Source organism: Natrix helvetica (genome assembly GCF_964273705.1).
Source record: "Natrix helvetica genome assembly, chromosome: 1".
In the NCBI taxonomy this organism is placed as follows: domain Eukaryota; kingdom Metazoa; phylum Chordata; class Lepidosauria; order Squamata; family Natricidae; genus Natrix; species Natrix helvetica.
The window spans coordinates 277,073,465-277,092,792 of record NC_138548.1 but is presented as its reverse complement, the minus strand read 5'-3'; the positions used below and the strand labels follow the sequence as shown (position 1 = coordinate 277,092,792).

The 19,328-nt window shown below is 40.4% G+C and overlaps 1 protein-coding gene across 3 annotated transcripts in view; it reads right to left on the bottom strand.

Moving 5' to 3' along the window:
* The window catches only part of ACSL6 (acyl-CoA synthetase long chain family member 6), a 106,833-nt gene extending 105,221 nt beyond the window's left edge, over positions 1-1,612 (bottom strand). For 2 of the 3 annotated variants that reach the window (XM_081936587.1, XM_081936588.1), the window contains exon 1: positions 1,547-1,609. In XM_081936587.1, the coding sequence (XP_081792713.1) occupies positions 1,547-1,595 (49 nt within the window). In that variant the 5' untranslated portion in view covers positions 1,596-1,609. Of the gene's footprint in view, positions 1-1,546 lie in introns of all 3 variants that reach the window. The other variant, XM_081936589.1, reaches the window with a different exon arrangement.
* Between the last annotated feature and the right edge of the window lie 17,716 nt (positions 1,613-19,328).

The window sequence follows — 19,328 nt, the reverse complement described above, 5'->3', positions numbered from 1 at the left end:
TTACCTTTCCTAAAGTGACATGCCTTGCGTTATTGGCTTGAGGTTCCCCTTGGGTCCTTTAGTTACAGCTGATGTGACCAGAAATGGGAAGTTAAGTGAAAGACTTCTGCAAAAAGTGGCAGCTGTAAGGGACAAAGTCTTTCTGTTGCTGGAGATATAGTTGCTAAAATAGAGGGTTGAGTTGTCAGGACCAAATGTAAAAGCTTTTCCCACCAGCATGCTGCCGTAATGCATTAAAAAAATCCCCCACCCCACCCCCACACTATCTATGCCTACACTTTCAAATACTAGGAGAATCATAGCTATCTGCCAAAACGACAGACATGAAATCCAAGACTCTGTAGAAAAAAAATCATGGCTTATCCCCCCATTTTTTATTTTGCTTCAGTCCTGGAATACATATTGATTTGATGACCGATTGTACAGTGCATCCCATTCCAAACAAAGCTGCAAGACAAGAATTTATGATCACAACGAGGAAATGGTTAAACTGGGTGAGAACAGGCGTCCCCAGAACTACAAAACGGTCTAGTACCCCTCAGAGGCTACTTATATACTTTAAACCAAGAATTGTTCCCAACCCTAGGAACGGTTACGGTATTATGAATTAGTTATTATAATAATTAGTAATTCTTCATTATTATGCATAATGCTTCTCAAAACAAATTTTTGTCGTAAACAAGCGGGGTGTCTTGCAAATGTCCAGGAATATAAAACACGCGCATAAAATGTCACTGATGTTAAAAAACGTGCGGGTCGCTTGCAAATTACAACCGACCGTAGTTAACTCATTGAGGCCGGCCTCCCTTTCACTGTCCTAACCTCCTAAAAGTCGCCTTTCGAATAGTTTGCGACCACGCTACTTAGAAGCGAATTCGGCAAGCCGCGAAGAGGACCGCCGCTCCTCCGGATCCCCGCGTAATCCTTTCGCTTTGATCCCATCCTAAATCGCCGAGCGTCATCCCTACGTGCAATACCGCCGTAAAAAGCGGCTTCCCGGAGCGCATGCGCCCATCCATCCGCATCTCGCCCTACTTTTTAACACCAGAGAGGGGAGACCGAAGTGGGGCTGCACAAAAACTCAGGCGTGTTGACCAGTCTCCTGAATCGTATACCGTGTGAAAAACGGTGTGGTTTATTGGCACGCTTCGGCCCATTCCCCGGCTCAGCATTTTATCCAGAGATCCCAGAGCTGTAAAAAGTGTCCATCCCAACAGCGCACCCGTCATTTTCCAACACCCCCGCCTACCCCCCCAACACCCCCCGCCGCCTTTTGTCCTGCTTCTTCGGGAACCGCAGCTAAGCCGCCACCTCTGCTAAGATCGTTCCCACGAGAAGAGGACGAAGAGGTGACCCCTAAAAGCAGCGAGACGTACAGCAGCTGCAGCCGGGATGGATGGGGAAGGGGGTGGGGTGGATTTGTGCTGTGACCAACCGGCAGAAATACCTCACCTCATTTTCTTATAATTTGGGGAGGGGGAAAGCCCCTTTTTATAAACCCTCGGATTGCGGCATAGGCGCCTCGGGCGAAGGGGCTGAGACTTACCCAAGAAAAGCCAGATGGAGCCTCCAGAGACAAGCAAAAGGGTGAGCATGCCTACCGGAGCGGGCTGCAGCATGGGCGGCCTGAGGCGCGAAGGCAGCTCGAGGAGGAGGAGGAGGAGGAGAGGGAGGCGGGGGCGGGGGGGAGAGAGAGAAACTGCAGCAAACTCGCTGCAGTGACAGCGGCGGCGCTCGCCCGGCTGCCAGGCGCAAGCCCGCCTGCCGCTGCGTTCCCGCGGCGGCGAAGGTTATTATTTTTTTAGCCCCGCCCCTCGTCCCGGGCTCTCGCGCCCGGCCTCTGGAGAGAAGGCGACGTGCCCCTCGACGCCACAAAGGCGGCGGCGGCGCGCGCCTGGCCAGCCCACGCAGCCCACTTACCTGCCGATCTCCCGGCGCGGCGCAGCAACCCCCTACTCGCGAGCCCGCCTCGACCCTAGCGGGCGGAGAAGGCGTGGCCCAGCTGAAAACCGGTACCGGTACCGGCCGCGGGCTGAAAAAAAGCCCGTAGTCGAGCAGAAAGACTTCGTCCGGCGCGCAGCGAAGGTCGGAGGTGTCCTCCGGTATGCATCGGATTGCAGCGCAGCGTCTCGCCTGAAAAACCTTTGTTCAGCCCCGTTATTCAGCCAATCCGGCTCCGCGGTTGATTTGACAAGTGAGGTTCTTCGTGTATTGCTATAGTCACAATCCCGCTCTACCTCTTGTCTATACTGAAGCCACTGGGCGGTTTTTGAAATAGTTGGGGGAAGGGGGGACATGGTGTAAATTGGCAGCTTCACCTCAAAGAGCCAGGCTTTTATAAAAACATTTTTTTAAAGTATCTTGAAATTCTTAGATTATTGATGACATCTCCTTCGTGAAGTAATTGGATTGAGTAACAGAGATGGAAGGGACCCTAGAGGCCTTCTAGTCCAACCCCCTGCTCAAGCAGGAGACCCTGTAACATTCCAAACAAGGGGGCTGCCCAGTCTATTCTTAAAAGCCTCTAGTGATGGAGCACCCACAATTTCTAAAGGTTAATTATTCTCATTATTAGGAAATTTGTCCTTTGTTCTAGGTTGCTTCTCCCCTTGATTAGCTTCCATCCATTGTTTCTTGTCTTCTGTTCTGGTTATTTGGAAAAAAAGCACCAACTATTTTCTTTGTGGCAGCCCATCAAATATTGAAACACTACTATCATGTCACCCCTAGTCCTTCCTGCAACTGTTCATATGTTTTAGTCTCCAGCCCCCTAATCATCTTTGTTGTTGTTGTTTTCTGCACTCTTTCTAGACCAGGTGTCAAACTCATATCACCACAGATGCATGTCACGTAACGTATCAGAACTTTGTCCCCCTTCGCTAAACTGGGCGTGGGCATGGCCAGCGCATAACGCATCCAGCCCATGGGCCAGGAGTTTGACAGCCATGTTCTAGAGTCTCTACATCTTTTTTATAATATGAATTGAACAAGAGCAGACCACCTACCTCTTTTCATCTGATTACTCTCAGTTTCTATATTATTATTTTTCTACCTTCAAGTCAGTTTTGACTTCTGGTGATGCTTGGACAAGTCCCTGCTGGTTTTTTTTTTTTTTGGCAATGTTTTTTTGAAAGTGGTTTGCGATTGACTGATTCCTAGGGCTGAGACAGACTAACTGGCACCAAGGTTACCCAGATGGCTTTGTACCTAAGGCAAGACTGCAACTCACAGTCACTCAATTTCTAGCCTGGTTCCTCTATCTGTACACCATTGGCTATCATTCCTAAAAGAGGGTGGAGGACACAGGTAAGTGTAAAACAGGTTTCCGGTCCAGATAATTGTACTTTAAAAACCGTGCAGTAATCAAAAATTCCCTACGCATAATAGAGAAATTGTGAGATTATTATCAAAACAGGGATATGCATATTACAAAGCCTTCACTTCCATTATCCCCCAGCCAGGTTGCCAACACAGGTAGTCCTGAACTTACAACTTAAAACAGTTACAGTGACAATGAAAACACTGACTTATAACCGTTTTTCACACTTATGGCCATTGCACCATCCCTGTTGTTACGTGATCAAAATTCAGACGTTTGGCAACTGACTCTTACTTATGATGGTTGCAGTGCTCTGGGATCATGTGATCACCCTTTGTGACTTGACAAGCAAAGTCAATCGGGAAGCCAGATTCACTTAACAACTATTTTACTAATTGCAGTGATTCACTTAACAAAATTGGCAAGAAAGGTCATAAAATGGGACAAAATTCAATTAGCAACTGTCTCACTTAGTAACAGAAATTTTGGACTCCATTGTGATCATAGGTTGAGGACTACCTACTGTCATTTTTCACCAAGCACTTTCTATACCAGAGATGCTCAGTGTCAGCAACTTCAAGACATGTGAACTGCCTCGGTTCACAGTCTCAAACTGATTCCAGATAAAGATGAAGCCTCTATCATCTCTGCTGGATTTGCCCAGGCAGCATCCAACTCTGAGGGAATGTGACTGATTACATCCTCCAAATATTTAGTGAATTCATTGCAATGGCCCAACTGACAAACTTCAGGCTCAGTTTCCCTAATATAGGTATTCAGATATGTTGTGACAGGATAGGTAACTTGGATAGGGATAAAGCTGTGCAGCAGGGTAACCAGCAACAGTATCCCTAACTTGTTCCTAACTGTACAAAGAGTGTCTCACATCCATTTATGTATCTCCCACAGAGTGACTCCATAAACAGTTGTCACTGCAACTTCCATACCCCTTGGTATTTTGACTGCTGCAACATATTTTATTTAGCTTTCTTCAATCTGTATTATTTTTACAAACAATTCCAAGTCAATGAACATACCTAATACTTTTTCCCTTTTCTGTTTTCTCCACACAGCAACCCTGTGAGATGGGTTGGGTTGAGAAAGAATGATTGGCCCAAAGTCACTCAACTGGCTTTCATGCCTAAGGTGGAACTAGAACTTACCAGTCTCCTGATTTTTAGCCTGGCGCCTTAGCCACTAGATCAAACCGGCTCCGATATCCAATATCAAATCATAAATAATGATATTATAGGCAGATCTGCCACTTAACAGCACAAAGCAGATCCCAAGTTACTCATAGCCCCCTACCAGGCTTCTGAGATGAGGTGGGAGAGGAGAAGAGATTGATCAAAGGTTCTCCTGGTCTTCACTCCTACTCCTGCTGTATTTCTAATTTCTGTTACGCTTTTATTACTTCTTGAGCTGTTCCATCAGTTATGGGACAATAGACATGCCAGTTCCTCCTAGGTATTCTCTCACCCACTGTACAGCCACCATTCAAACAATGTGGCTGCTCACTTTTGATTCTTACTATACACTCTTGACCTAGACCATGGAGGTCATTAAAAGTTCAGTCTCAAAATGGGGTGTGTGTACCAATCTTCACATTACTCCATTTACTGAAAGAAGAAGACAATCTTCATGATAGCCAGCAATGTACTAGCCTCTAAGTAGAAGCCCTTAAGCTGCTACCATGATAGCAGTGGGCAGTTTAGAATGTTTGCATTTTAAAAAAAGTAGAATGGTTGTTGTAGTTAATATTGTTAACGCTCCATTCTTAACCTACTTTCAGAACTGCTTGCCTATGAATAAATACAGAAAGTCCCTGTCCTCAGGCCTACAGTCTATCAAAAAATATGTAGAAAAAAAAGGAAATGAGAAGAGAACAGAGTACCCCATCTCAAATAATCAGAGCAACAGCGAAGGAAGATGTCCATTCCTGCTTCATTGCCTCTTTCTCATGAAGCATTTATTTCTGATTATGCTTTACGTACCAACACTGAGTTGGAAGACAGAACCAACAACCACAGTGTTACTGTTTTATTAAAATCCACCTTTTTCATGTTGGGATACCTTCCCTCCCCCCATGTTATTCTTGAAAGTTCTTTCTTGATTGATTAAATTCAGCTTTAATTGAATGTCAATTCTAAATTATGGAATAGTGATTGGATAATATGATAAGAATCAGTTATTTAGTATTGGACTAAGACGGGGGAAATCTGTTTTTCAAATCTAGCATCAGCCAATTCCTAGATTGATTTTGACAAGTCAGAATCTCTTTGCTTAATTTACTTCACAATGGATTATTTGTTTGTTTGTTTGTTGTGGAGAAAGAATAGGAGAAGGAGTGCTGTGTGTAGGCTACCTAGAACATGCGAAAGGAAAGGCAGGATGTAAATTAACTGATCAAATTAACTATTAAGGTTTATAAAATCCAGATTGAAAATCCTCATTCATCCATGAAACACAGTAGGTGATTCCATCCCATTCACCTCTCTTCCAAGATTGCTATAGGGATAAAATTGGAAAATACAAGCTAAATCGGGTATAACACCTTGAGTTTATTAAACTTTATTGAGTTTATTAAACATTATATGAAATGAAAATATATAAAGACAATGATTACAGTAAAACATAATGAAAACTTACGGTTAAAGCGTATTTTTCTCATCTTTGAAAATATAGTCTATATTGACCCCACGTTGATTCTTTCTGTTTCCCGGTCCTGTTTAGTGAAAAACAATACATCCACAAATAGCAAGGAAGGTTCATCCACAAGAAAGGTTCAAAGGTGTTGTTAGTGTTGTGAATGGAAAAGAAAAATGCTCACAGCCTCCAGGGATGGGAAGCAGCATTATTATTTGAACCACGGAAGCAAACAATTTTGTTGCTCTTGAGGTTAAGTAGATTTTACACACCGAACAAGTAGGAAATATCATGCTTAATGCTTCTCAATACTGGGAGTGGGGAGTAACTACATTTAGAAAATCTTGTTTGAGAAGATTCTGTCCTGTACTGTGAAGTGGTAAAATGTAAACTGTTAACATATTGCTCAAAATTCATGTCAAATTTTACTATGAATTCTAATCATAGTCGCAATATTTCTTCCAAGGAAGCTAAATCCATTTTACTTATTTGAGCACTCTTTTCGTGGTAGTGTGAGGAAAAGTAGGATATATAATATTCTGTTGAAAACGAGATACGATTCTGTTTGTTCCTCTGCTTTACAAAGGGAAAAGGAGAAGGAAGATGATGTGATCTTTGTATGTTATGATGAAATAATTCCAACCCATACTGTATCTCTCATCTAGAGAAAAAATAGTCTTAGATAGATAGAATGAAACATATTTCTGGATCAGGAAACCCTGTTCATGTTTATTCACCTGAAGACCAACCAGAAGCTATATTTTGTTCAGAATGCAACAACATGGATAGTAATAGGTGCACCTTAATATTTCCATGACATACCACTTACTCTGTGAGCTGCACTGGCCCCCAATAAGCCTCTTATTCAATTCAAGGATTGATTATCACCAACATGACACATTCCAGATTACGTTTGGAATGAGCACACCTGCAAGAATCAGTTGCCCTTTTATAGAACAGTGAAAATCTGGATTTTCTTTTGTGTATTTGCCAGCTAAATACATCAAGCTCATGGATCAAGATGGTAGATAAAATTATGCTGCTGTGAGAATGCTTGTAGCATTCAGCCTCTGCTATGTGTTGGTCATGTTTAGCGTACTTTGTCCAAAATCACAAATTGAGAGTGAGTCATCTTATAAATTATTTGAATAAAATATTCAGAAAATAAAATGACAACACTGTTTGGGGAAAATTATATTATATTTTGCTTGAAAACATCACCTGATTCTGTGATGGATGGATGAACGGACGGACAGACAGACAGACAGACAGACATATAGATAATGTTAAAGAAAACTAGAACCAAAGCAGAAGGAACATATCTAACTTCTACAATTTGTTATTTCATGTTCAATACTCAGCAAATGCATACTATATTAAAGAATTGAAAATTCGACTGCCCTTAAAGCTCTGTCCTTGGTGCTGGAAGAGAATTGATGATCTTAATTATATTTATGAATGCTAAATTATAGAAAGATGTAGGGTTTATACATTGTTTTAGTGGGTTAAATGATTTAAATATTATATGCCAATGAATAACATGAATCTATCCCCATTCAGTATTTGGACGCTATACACAGGAGCATTCAAGGATACTTCCCACATTCTTCCCACCCAGCATGGTAAAAAGCAAGAACCTTTCAGGGTTAGCACTCATGTAAAAGCCAGCTTTATTATTGATAGGGCACAGCATTGCAATGGTTATATAGCAAGTATTCCAGGTTTTGAATGCTGAACCTCCCATTTGTGTGCTTGTATATTATCAATTTCATAAATGAAAATAGACATTGTTGGGGGGAAATCAGGAAGACATTGAGAACTGTTAGAAAAACATACATCATCACCATTACTTTCCTCTTACCGCTGTTATGGCTGTGTGAACCATTTAGAGAGCAGCTCACAAAACAATTTCAGCTCTCCTCCCACAAACATCTCAATGGCCCTATGACGGTCTTTCTGATGTCACTTTTCCTGGAATTGCTTTCTTCCGGAATTTTTCTGAACTGAGGGGCCTTATAAGCAACAGCATCAAGCCTTGTGAGGACACAGGGCCTTGATTCTTCAAAAGTAGGTTCATGGGGGCTTCGGTTACTTCGCAAATTATCTCTCCAAATGGATTCACACCTTTGGGAATTATTCAATGAAGAAAAGGGGGTCTGTGGTTGCCAGAAGAATGAATGGTGATTCCTTTATAAAAATGAAAACTGGTTTCAAAAAGAAAGATGGATTACCATTTTAATGCTTTATTCTCTTGTGGATTGTCCTTTGGAGTCCATAGACCAAGGCTGAGGGCATGATCCTAACCAAAATCCAAAAGGGAAAGAGGTGGGTCAATGAAGGGTAGATGAGCCTGTTTGCCCTCAGTTACAACCTTTCTCCTGCTTTTTTTCTTTTCTTTTCTCTGATGTTCAGTGTTCTCACTTCGTTTCTCCTGTCTTTTCCCTCAGCAGTTAGGCTTTGTGGAAGAATCATCCCCAAATCTGCAAACAATAACAAAATAACAGTATAATATATAGGTGTAGGAAGAAAGATAATGTTTAATGAGGGATGTAGGAGTCATCTGTCAACCCCTATCTTTCTTACTATATTTTAAGGTTCAAATCACTTATTCAGAGCTGGTTTATCAATAGCAAACAGGCCCAGAAGAATTGACCCAGTCTCTATATACAGTAATTGTATAAGGCTAATCATCATCATCATCATCATATGATGTTTCCAAAAAAACAACTTTAAATAAAACTATTGAATTAAAACCAACCATTTTTAAAATAAATAATGGAAGAAAATAAGCTTCATTAAAAACCACCAAAGCAATCAATCAGATATTTTAAAAGGCATGCATTGCGAAGCTTTTGACTTTGGTCAAAAGTTGGCAGTCACTGTTGACAGATGGGTGGTTATATAAATTATTTAAATAAAGGAAGCAGTCTGCAAGTATACATTCTTTTTCAAGGCCTAAAAATAAATAACCAGTTATTTGTCAATTTTCTAGGCCACCCAGCTCCAAAATGACTCTGGGCAGTTTCACAAGATTTTAAAAAAACAAGAAAAAGCCAGCATTATATAAGAAAAAGACACACTCATTTCAAGGGAATATTGAAAAATCATTATCGTTCACAAGCTAAAGGAGGCTGACCAAACTCTAAACCTCTGAGGAAAAACCAAGTTTTTGAGATTAGCTTGAAGGCAAAATGGAATCCTTACAAATCTCCAGGGAAATCTTGTAAAGGTAATTTTACAGTGGGACATGAACAAAATGGCTAACATGAGCATAAATGTCTTAAATGTTTTCACAGAATCATGTCCAGGTAATATAATTGTATATATGAATTCAATTTGAAGTTTTTGTTTTAAAGTATTCCCCTGTACTTTAATCGCTTTACTCCAAGGCGGCCAGCTTCTTATAAAGTATGCAAATGTGCATGGCTTGGATTAAGTCTCCATCAATTTGCATAATTTCTGAGCTAATTGAGTATTTGGCTTGAAGGTTTCTTTAGTTCCTTTTCTAGTAGTGCTTGGTGGCTAACACTTCTGTTTACACTGATATCATTTCACTGAAGTGGAAAACTAAAAAACATAGTTTTTTCACTAGATGATTCCATTCTGCTTCTCAGAAGAAAGCAATGGATGTAAAACTAGTATCAAAGCTTCCCTACCAGGACTGCAAAAACAGAAGGACTAAACAGGCAACCAGATATAGAAGGCATTAATGCTCTACTGCCATCCAGTGGCTATCCAAAGATGTCCAAGCTTGGTGGACCTAGTTATAATCTTGATCTGATTGATGAGATAGAGACCTAAGTTATAAAATTCCGGCAAGTGTATGGCTATCAATTTCCATTGGCATCTTTGTATTCTGATGGTACATAAATATGATGAATAAATGAAAACATGCATACGTAGCTGTAATTCCATGATTATAGTGACATTTCACAAAAGAATTCTGTTTAGTTGTTATCATGCCTGGGTCTGTTCCATTTTTGGAGAGTGACACTTGGTGTTTAAAATCAGCACTGCAACTGTGATAGTCAGAATGAGACCTGAATTAATGCTGTAAAATGTTCTGGGGGTTAAGAATGGAACTTTCCGAATGACATGGGACAAGTTACAGTAAGTATGGTTTTATAGCAACATCAGCCCTTTAGTGAAAATTAGAATGGGATTTTAAGAATAAATAATAATGTTCTGCCACAGGTAAGATGCATGTGCTTATTGTCTGAGAATTTGAAAATGATATTCAATTAAATGACTGGCTATTTGTTCCATTTTTTTTTTTTTAATGCTCAAGGTGGAGAACTTGTTCCTGGTTCAAAGGTTGGTAGCTTCATCTTTGGTAACACACATGGAATTCTTTCCTCTGACAATTTGTTGCCATTCCTCTCCCATCTTTAGTGGCCACTCAACAGTCCCAAAGGCTGAACATTCAGGTGGCCCAGATAGAGTGTATTCATTCAGTTATATGTTTATTTATTACAAGGTCTTTTCTCCGGCTTCAAATACAAGTGAACAATGGAACAAAAGTGTTGATATTAATGTTAATGATAACAATCATGGTAATGCTACCATTGATTTCAGATAATATCCATTTCTGCTCAGTTTCTCTAAGCTTTGTGAAAAAAACAATTTAATAGCTTCCAGAAGATGTGGAGAGAAGATGTGGAGCAGGTGTTAAGAAATTCCACAGGAGGAAGAGCCAACTGTCAACGTAATAGGATCAAGGTTTTTTCCTCTTCTGCGGTATTCTGTTGTGGGAGACACAAAATTGGTAAAAAGTTCACAGCGTAAAATGGGAAAGCCATTATAGGCTTTTGCAGGTATGCTCTACAATAGAGTTTTCCAAACTGCATTCCATGGAGCACTGGGATTTTACTTACTTCTACCATTTTATTTCCAATATTTTTCCATTCCTGTGGGGTACCTTTCCAGGACTTGCTTAGACATCATGTATTATCCTCATGAGGTAGACCAGACATGGCCAGATAAGCTAATTCTATTTGCTTATAAGCAGAGGTGGGTTGCTCCCGGTTTGCCTGGATCGGGCAAACCAGTAGTAGCAGTGATGGGAGGCTCCGCCCACCTGGCTGGATGCTTCTGTGCCTGCGCAGAAGTGTCGCATGAATAGGAGCGCGCCCAAACCATTAGAAAAAAAATGGCAACCCACCACTTCTTATAAGGTTACATTTAACTAAATCCTCCTCAGGTCCCTTTTCAGTCCAAAAAACAGTGAGGGTCTCTTCTGAATCTTGTGCCGCTTCCACATTCTATCTTCAGACTGTTGCCTTTTATCATGCCATTCCCCTGGCCTTGTATCTTTGCCCTCTCTGCCAAGGTCATTCTCACATAGCATTACATCATGGAACTATTGTTGATCTTCCCGTCCCTCGCTTCTAAAGTCTGTGACTGTCGTTTGTATTCCCCTAATTTTCATTGGGGAAATTTTTGTTCTGGCTGAGAATTGAATTTGAAGTAGAGAATCTGATGGTAGATAATAAATGCAAGGCAGTCACCTTTCTTTCCACTCTTGTTTCTAAATTGTGTCTTACATGAGTCATTTTTTTCTTGCTTAAACATGGCCCATCCTGTCCCAACTTGGCTAACCTTGATGAGGTTTTCTGTCTTGGGCCCAAACTGTTTCAGTTCCCAGCATATTTTATTTATTTGGTTAAGTTCTTGTTCAATCTTTATTTGGTTTCATTGTTTGATATAATAACTAAATGTTTTTGCATGGATTTCTGGGATTTAAAAAATGAACAAAAAATGATGCCGCTGCTGAGAATGCAACCCAGCTGATTTTAATACTTCCCTTCCATATGATATTTTTCATATCAAAAGTAATTGACACCAATGATTATTAAAAACAAACAAAAAAGTATGGGAATCTGTCTTTTCCAATAAAAAAAATGATAGAAAGTGACCTTTGTTTTTAAATTGAAGAATAACTTAAGAAGAAAATATTATTAAGCTCATATTTCTCTTCAAACATTGGGCATCACATAACTTATCTGGATTGAATATGACCCAATCAGAGAATCTCTGAGCAGGCGGCATATGAATTACGGTTAAAAAAAAATGTATGGGAGGGAGAATTAGTGAAACTTTTCCCAATAGTTAGTACTGCAGTCCCAATCCAATTTAAAGGCCTTTTCCCCCCACAACGCAAGTATGAGACCCAGGAAGGAGGTCATCTAATTGAAAGAATTATTTGGTCATTTTTCATATCCTTAGGCTATGACGTCATCCACAATGAGTGGGAATAAGCTACTGCTAATAAGCACTTTGATTATAATGGTCCTGAATTATCAAAATCCATTTTTTATTTTGGATACTGCCGGTATAAATTAATAAATGAAGAATAACAATATAACCTGTGAACTGACATTAGTGACTCTTCTGTTGAATCTCACTCTATTGAGCGTGATATCCATGCATATTTTGTAACTTTCAAATATGGTTGTTGGTCAAATAAAAGTAACATAAAAGACATCAAGCTCCCCTTGATATTTTGTTAGAAATGAATGACATACTCTAAATGAATAACTTTGTAATAGTTGCCATAAAGTAGAATATAGGCTGAACCTTTCAAGGCCCTTAGGGCAAGGGTTCCCACCCCTGGACCATGGCACACTACTGGGCCATGGCCAGTTGGGAAGTGGGCCACGTGAGCAGCAGACTGACATGTGCATGCACACGCAGCTTGACTCACATGAGCAGCGGGCCAGCACACAAGCTCAACTTGCACAAGTGGCAGTCGGCCATACACACACACACACACACACACACACACACAAAATAGCCCACCGCTTGCATGAACAGTTCCCCTCTTCCCCCCTGCTGGTTGAGGACCACTGCCTTAGGGGACATTAGCTACTAAGCCCTTATTAATTAAATGCTGTTGTTTTCTCTGAGCAATGGGGGGGGGGAATATATTTAGTATTTAATTGTCATTTTACTTTAGAAAATAACATTTTGATTCTGTTGGTCAAAGTGGGACATGTGATTTTAATATTCATTCTTTATTTCATAAATGAAAAACACATTCCATCACTGTTAACTTGCTATTTGTTCCCTACTCTACACTCCAAATGGAAACTCTAGGCGGCTTACAATCAAGAAAACAAGATTAAACATAAAATATTATTGACTTGTTGAAGAACTCCACTTGGTGAGATGGGTGGCATATAAATTAAATAAATGCCTGTTTAGATTTCCACCCTACTTTATTCCATGTCAGGTGAAAGTTAATGGCAAATATAGTTAAAATGAATAATATGCCTTTTATGTTTGTAATGTAGGAGTTTGTTTTATTAATTATGAATTTAATTAATTTCTCCCATATTTTATTTTCTATCATTAGCGGACATACGTGTAATTGTTCTTTTTGATGGAAAAGCAGTCATATTAATACATATTAATAGCATATTAATTGAACAACAATCAACAAAGAATAAATAATTTACTTATTTAAAAACTTACATGGCTACCTATCTCATATAATGACCTTAGGCAGCTCCAACAACTGATTAAAAGAAAGGAAAAGATAAGTTTTAAATTATATAAATGAGTACATAAACTTCAATGGCAGCATGATAATGATGGGGAGAAAAAAGAGAAAGGAGAGGAAGGTTAAAGTACAAAAAGCAAAGAACAGGAGGATGTGTTTGCAAGGATAGAAAGGTATAGGAAATTGCAGTGAGTGCACTGCTGTAAACTAGGTTTAGTTAGGTTTACTACAGCTTCAGTTTTGAGAAAAGCCACACTGGGCATGCAGTCATTGAAAACCTCCAGGGGATATGAGTCATGGATGATCCGGAGCAAATAAGGGCGTGGCCCTGGCTGCCCATTGACAGTATAGTTTCAGAGAAACCTGTCAAGATCATGTCCTGTGTTGGGCATGTAGGTCAGATGCTATCAGAGAAGCTGTCCTTGTTGAGCTTTGAGTGTAGAGCTTAACCTGTATATTTTCCTTTATGAGAAGGTGATATTAACCTGCTTATGTGAGGGCAATTCAGGTGAACTTTCCCCTTTGAGCAGAAGAGGGATCGTCTATCAGCCCTATCTGATAGACCTATCAGCCTGACCTCAATACCAGGAAAGATTCTGGAAAAAATAATCAAACAACGAATTTGCAAACACCTAGAAGCAAACAAAGTAATAGCCAAAAGCCAACATGGATTTGTCAAAACCAGATCATGCCAGACTAATCTTATTGCATTCTTTGATAATGTGACAAAATTAGTGGACCAGAGGAATGCCGTCGATATAGTTTACTTGGACTTCAGTAAGGCTTTTGATAAGGTAGACCATAACCTACTACTAGATAAAGTAGAAGAATGTGGGTTAGACAGCATCACCACCAGATGGATTCGTAACTGGCTGACCAACCGCACTCAACGTGTAGTCCTCAATGGAACAGCACCTACATGGAGGGAAGTATGCAGTGGAGTACCCCAAGGCTCTGTTTTAGGCCCAGTACTCTTCAACATCTTCATCAATGATTTGGATGAGGGAATAAATGGGGAACTCATCAAATTTGCAGATGACACCAAGCTGGCAGGAATAGCCAACACTCCAGAAGATAGGCTTAATATACAGAAGGATCTTGACAAACTTGAACATTGGGCACTATCTAATAAAATGAAATTCAATGGTGAAAAGAGTAAGGTTCTACATTTAGGCAACAAAAATGGAATGCACAGGTGCAGTATAGGTGGTACCTTGCTCAGTAGTAGTAACTGTGAAAGGGATCTTGGAGTCCTAGTGGACAACCATTTAAATATGAGCCAGCAGTGTGCAGCAGCTACCAAAAAAGCCAACACAGTTCTAGGCTGCATCAACAGAGGGATAGAATCAAGATCACGTGAAGTGTTAATACCACTTTATAATGCCTTGGTAAGGCCACACTTGGAATACTGCATTCGGTTCTGATCGCCACGATGTAAAAAAGATGTGGAGACTCTAGAAAGAGTGCAGAGAAGAGCAACAAAGATGATTAGGGGACTGGAGACTAAAACATGAGGAACGGTTGCAGGAACTGGGTATGTCTAGTTTAATAGAAAGAAGGACTAGGGGAGACATGATAGCAGTGTTCCAATATCTCAGGGGTTGCCACAAAGAAGAGGGAGTCAAATTATTCTCCAAGGCACCTGAGGGTAGAACAAGAAGCAATGGGTGGAAACTAATCAAGGAGAGAAGCAACTTAGAACTGAGGAGAAATTTCCTGACAGTTAGAACAATTAATCAGTGGAACAGCTTGCCTCCAGAAGTTGTGAATGCCCCAACACTGGAAGTCTTTAAGAAGATGTTGGATAGCTATTTGTCTGAAACGGTATAGGGTTTCCTGCCTAGGCAGGGGGTTGGACTAGAAGACCTCCAAGGTCCCTTCCAACTCTACTATTGTATTGTATTGTCTACTTCTGGGACACTGAACCAGGCAAGAGGCAAAAAACCCCACTGCACCGGAAATACATCTTTTCCTCCCTAATGGATGGAAAAGAAAAGTGGTGGAAGTGCTAGGAAAAGGTGGGAACGATACAAATGGAGGCTGCCATCCAGGCAGTGCATAAGATTCTGCAAACAAGGTGAGGCAGATGCATTGCTAGAAACCTGCATGGAAATAATGAAGAGTTTTAATGCTGCAGTTTTAATCTCACCATTTGTATCTCCTTATTGCATGTGAGTGTTCTGTTCTGCAATCCCATCCACTGATTTAGGAATATAATACAGGAGTACACATAAATCCATAAATAACTGATTAATTCATTGAATCAGGGAGCCTGAACTATCATTCTGATCTAAAACAATCCCTGGCCAAAAGCATTTCCTTCCCACGGGACTTGTTGGCCTGGCATATAGGAAGTCATGTAATGAAAATGAGTAGGGTACTAATTGCTAATGATAGACCACAAAACAGGAACTCACCCACAGGAAACAAAGTCTATGGGAAGCCTCTTTTCCAATTTCCATATCTATTTTGGAAGCTGTATTTTAGGCTGGGAACAAGAGAGAACCAGGCAACTTCCATTTTTTTAAACATTCAGTTTTCATGAAAAAACATTTAAAATATAACAGCATAATTAAAAACGTATTTTCAATATGACTGTTTCAAAAAGAGCTGCCCTTTCACCTGAAATCCCCTCTCCAATAGGCACCAGTAGGACATAATAATATGAAAATACTCCTCGACTTATGACCACAATTGAGCCCAAAATTTACGCTGCTACTCGGGTCAGTTAAGTGAATTTTGCCCTACTTTACGATCTTTCTTACCACAGTTGTTAAGTGAATCCCTGCTGTTGTTAAGTAAGCAACACAGCTGTTAACTGAATAATAATAATAATAATAATAAATTTGAATTTATTAGCCGCTCCCTTTCCAGATAGGACTCGGGGCGGCGTACAATAGAACATATAAAACATAAAACATATGTACAAACACATAAACATACATATATACAAGGACATACATGCACGGAGGAGGTAACAAGTTACATCACATTTAGACAGTTAAAAATCACCGTTAAAATACCCCAGTTATAATAACACAATTTAAAATTTAAAAAATTTAAAAGGACTGTCAGGAGGAATAAGAAAAAATTTACGGTTGAGCCAGGCCAGATAATTGAAAGAGGTGGGTCTTCAGCTGTACACGGAAGGAGCGGAGATCGGAAATAATCCTGATGTCACGGGGGAGGTCATTCCACAGGGCTGGGCCCATCACAGAGAAGGCTCTGCTCCTGGGTGTCGCCCCCCGACACTGTTTAGTGGACGGCACCCGGAGAAGTCCCTCTCTGTGTGAGCGGATTGGTCGTAGGGATGCATGGGGCAGGATGCGATCCTGCATGTAACTAGGTCCTGTGCCATGAAGCGCTTTAAAGATCATAATCAAAACCTTGAAACGCACTCGATAGACTACAGGAAGCCAGAGCAGCTCGCGCAGGAGAGGTATTACAGGGGAGTATCTAGTCCTCCCCATAATCACCCGCGCGGCCGCGTTCTGGACCAACTGCAGTCTCCGAGTGCATCTCAAGGGAAGCCCCATGTAGAGAGCATTGCAGTAGTCCAGGCGAGACGTTCTGGCTTCCCCATTGATTTTACTTGTCAGAAGGTCACAAAAGGTGATCACGTGACCCTGGACACTGCAACCGTCATAAATATGAGTCAGCTGCCAAGTGTCTGAATTTTGATCCTGTGACTGTAAGGATGCTGCAACTGTCATAAGCATGAAAATTGCTCATAAATTAATTGTTTTCAGTGCTGTTGTAACTTTGAATGGTCACCAAACAAACAGTTGTAAGTCAAGGACTACCTGTATCCACAAAGTTGGGAATGTATGCTTTCTTGTCCTCCAGTGTGATATACAATATGTCACCATGTGCCAACAACACCTCACTATAGACAACTATTATATCTCAACAGAGTAAGTGGTCATCTGAAATGGAAGATAGGAGATATTATATATCCATGGTGGCAAACCTATGGCATGCATGCCTGAAGTGGCATGTAAAGCCATGTTGCCTGGCACGTGCGGCGGCGCCCATTCGTCTTCCGGGTTTCTGGTGCACATGCATGCACAATGATCAGCTGGCCTTCGTGCATGCAGCAGTGCCGGAAACCAAAAGAGCTGGTTTTCTGTTTTCCAGCTGATTGTCGCATGCGTATGTGCACCGCTTACAGAAAGACTACTTGGCTGGTACACATGCACGGGCCGGAAACGGGAAATTCATTTTCTGGCATGGATCCTGGGCAGCTCATCTTCTGGGTTGTGGGCCTGATGTGCGCGCACACTCTCTTTTTGGCACGCAGTGGAATATTCCTGTGCAATTCTGGAATGCTTTATCTTGACCTGAAAGTGGCTGTTTTGGAGAAGAGAAATGAAAAGCTCATTAGAGATACAGCCTCTAATGGAGGAAACAGACCAATATTTCTTTTACGTAGCATATCTTAATCTCTTTGCCAATTGAATATCTGTGTCACACCTGGTTGGTTTAGTTTGGTTTATGGTTACTCTGGATAAATAATTCTTCATTTTGCCTTTTACCTTTCTTCCCCCATGTTTTATAACATAAGTATAATTTAGGGTTGGAGGCTAGTTTAGGGCTTGCATTCCAATAAACTATTGCTGCCTTTCAGATTTCTAGGAACTGTTGATGTTCTAAGATTTTCTTCATATTAAATTATCTGTCTCCTTTCAGAGTCAGTAATACCACAAGCAGTTCTCTCTATTTCTGGGGGAAGGAAAGGGGCTAAGAAAACACCCAGTTAACTTTTTGAGACCACTGAAACTCAGTTCCTATGTCTGCATAGCATAATTATCCATGGTTAATGTAACTATGATTTATCCAATTAGTTTTCTGGATTGAAATGAAAAATGGTACACTGAATTACAGGAGTTGGGTTTAGACTAATTGTGGGTCTTAAAAAAATGGTTGGCGAAGTCTGTGATTCAGTGAATTATGCAAATGAAGAGCCTTCTACAAAGTTTTTGTAAGATTTTTATTTCCGTAGACAGGAAGTGGTTCTCACCATGACCTTTTTGGGAGCCATACATTAATATCTATCATCCCCATACAAACATATGCAGCAGGTTCAGGTTGGTTCATGGCCCACCATACCAACTCTTTCTTGAACAAACAAATGATGAATTATGGCATTAAATGCCATCTGTTTTTGCCCAATATTCAAAGGACTAGTTCCACAGGGCTATTTTTAATTGGTACTTCCAGGTTAAGCTCCAGCAAGACTACTTTTTTTGTGCCATCACTCTGCTGAACACTTAATTCCCACAGCACTGTCTCATTTCTCATCTTCTAATCTTTCCTACTATCTTCTTCTATTGATTTCTTAATGATTTATCAATTGTTTATAACTTATTATTAATGATTGTAATTATGATTATGACCTGTGACCCATTACTTGCTGTTTATATGTACACTTGTGAGCTTATGCACTGGAGACAAACTCCTTGTGTGTCTGATCACATTTTCAGAAAATCACAGCATGAAATAGTAAACTGTCAGGATTTAAAATCTTAAGATGTGTTTGGACAACTGGCTTTTCCAACATTTGAGTGATCATGCTATCAACCCTTCTTAGAGTCAAAAGAAAACTATAGTGGCATAGGATACAATTAAATAAATTAGCAAATAATACTTTACCTGTTATGCAATACATACCTGTTCTGACCCCCCTCCGTCCGGTAATGAACGCCGACACAGGCTCAGCTGTCTGCACACTTTATTGACAATACTATAATCTTGTTGGCTGAAAGCCCAAACACGATTCACAGACAAGATGTTGGCAGCAACCCAGACTCCAACAGATACAGACAAGAGCTTATCCAGCTTGTTACAAACAGAAACAAAAGG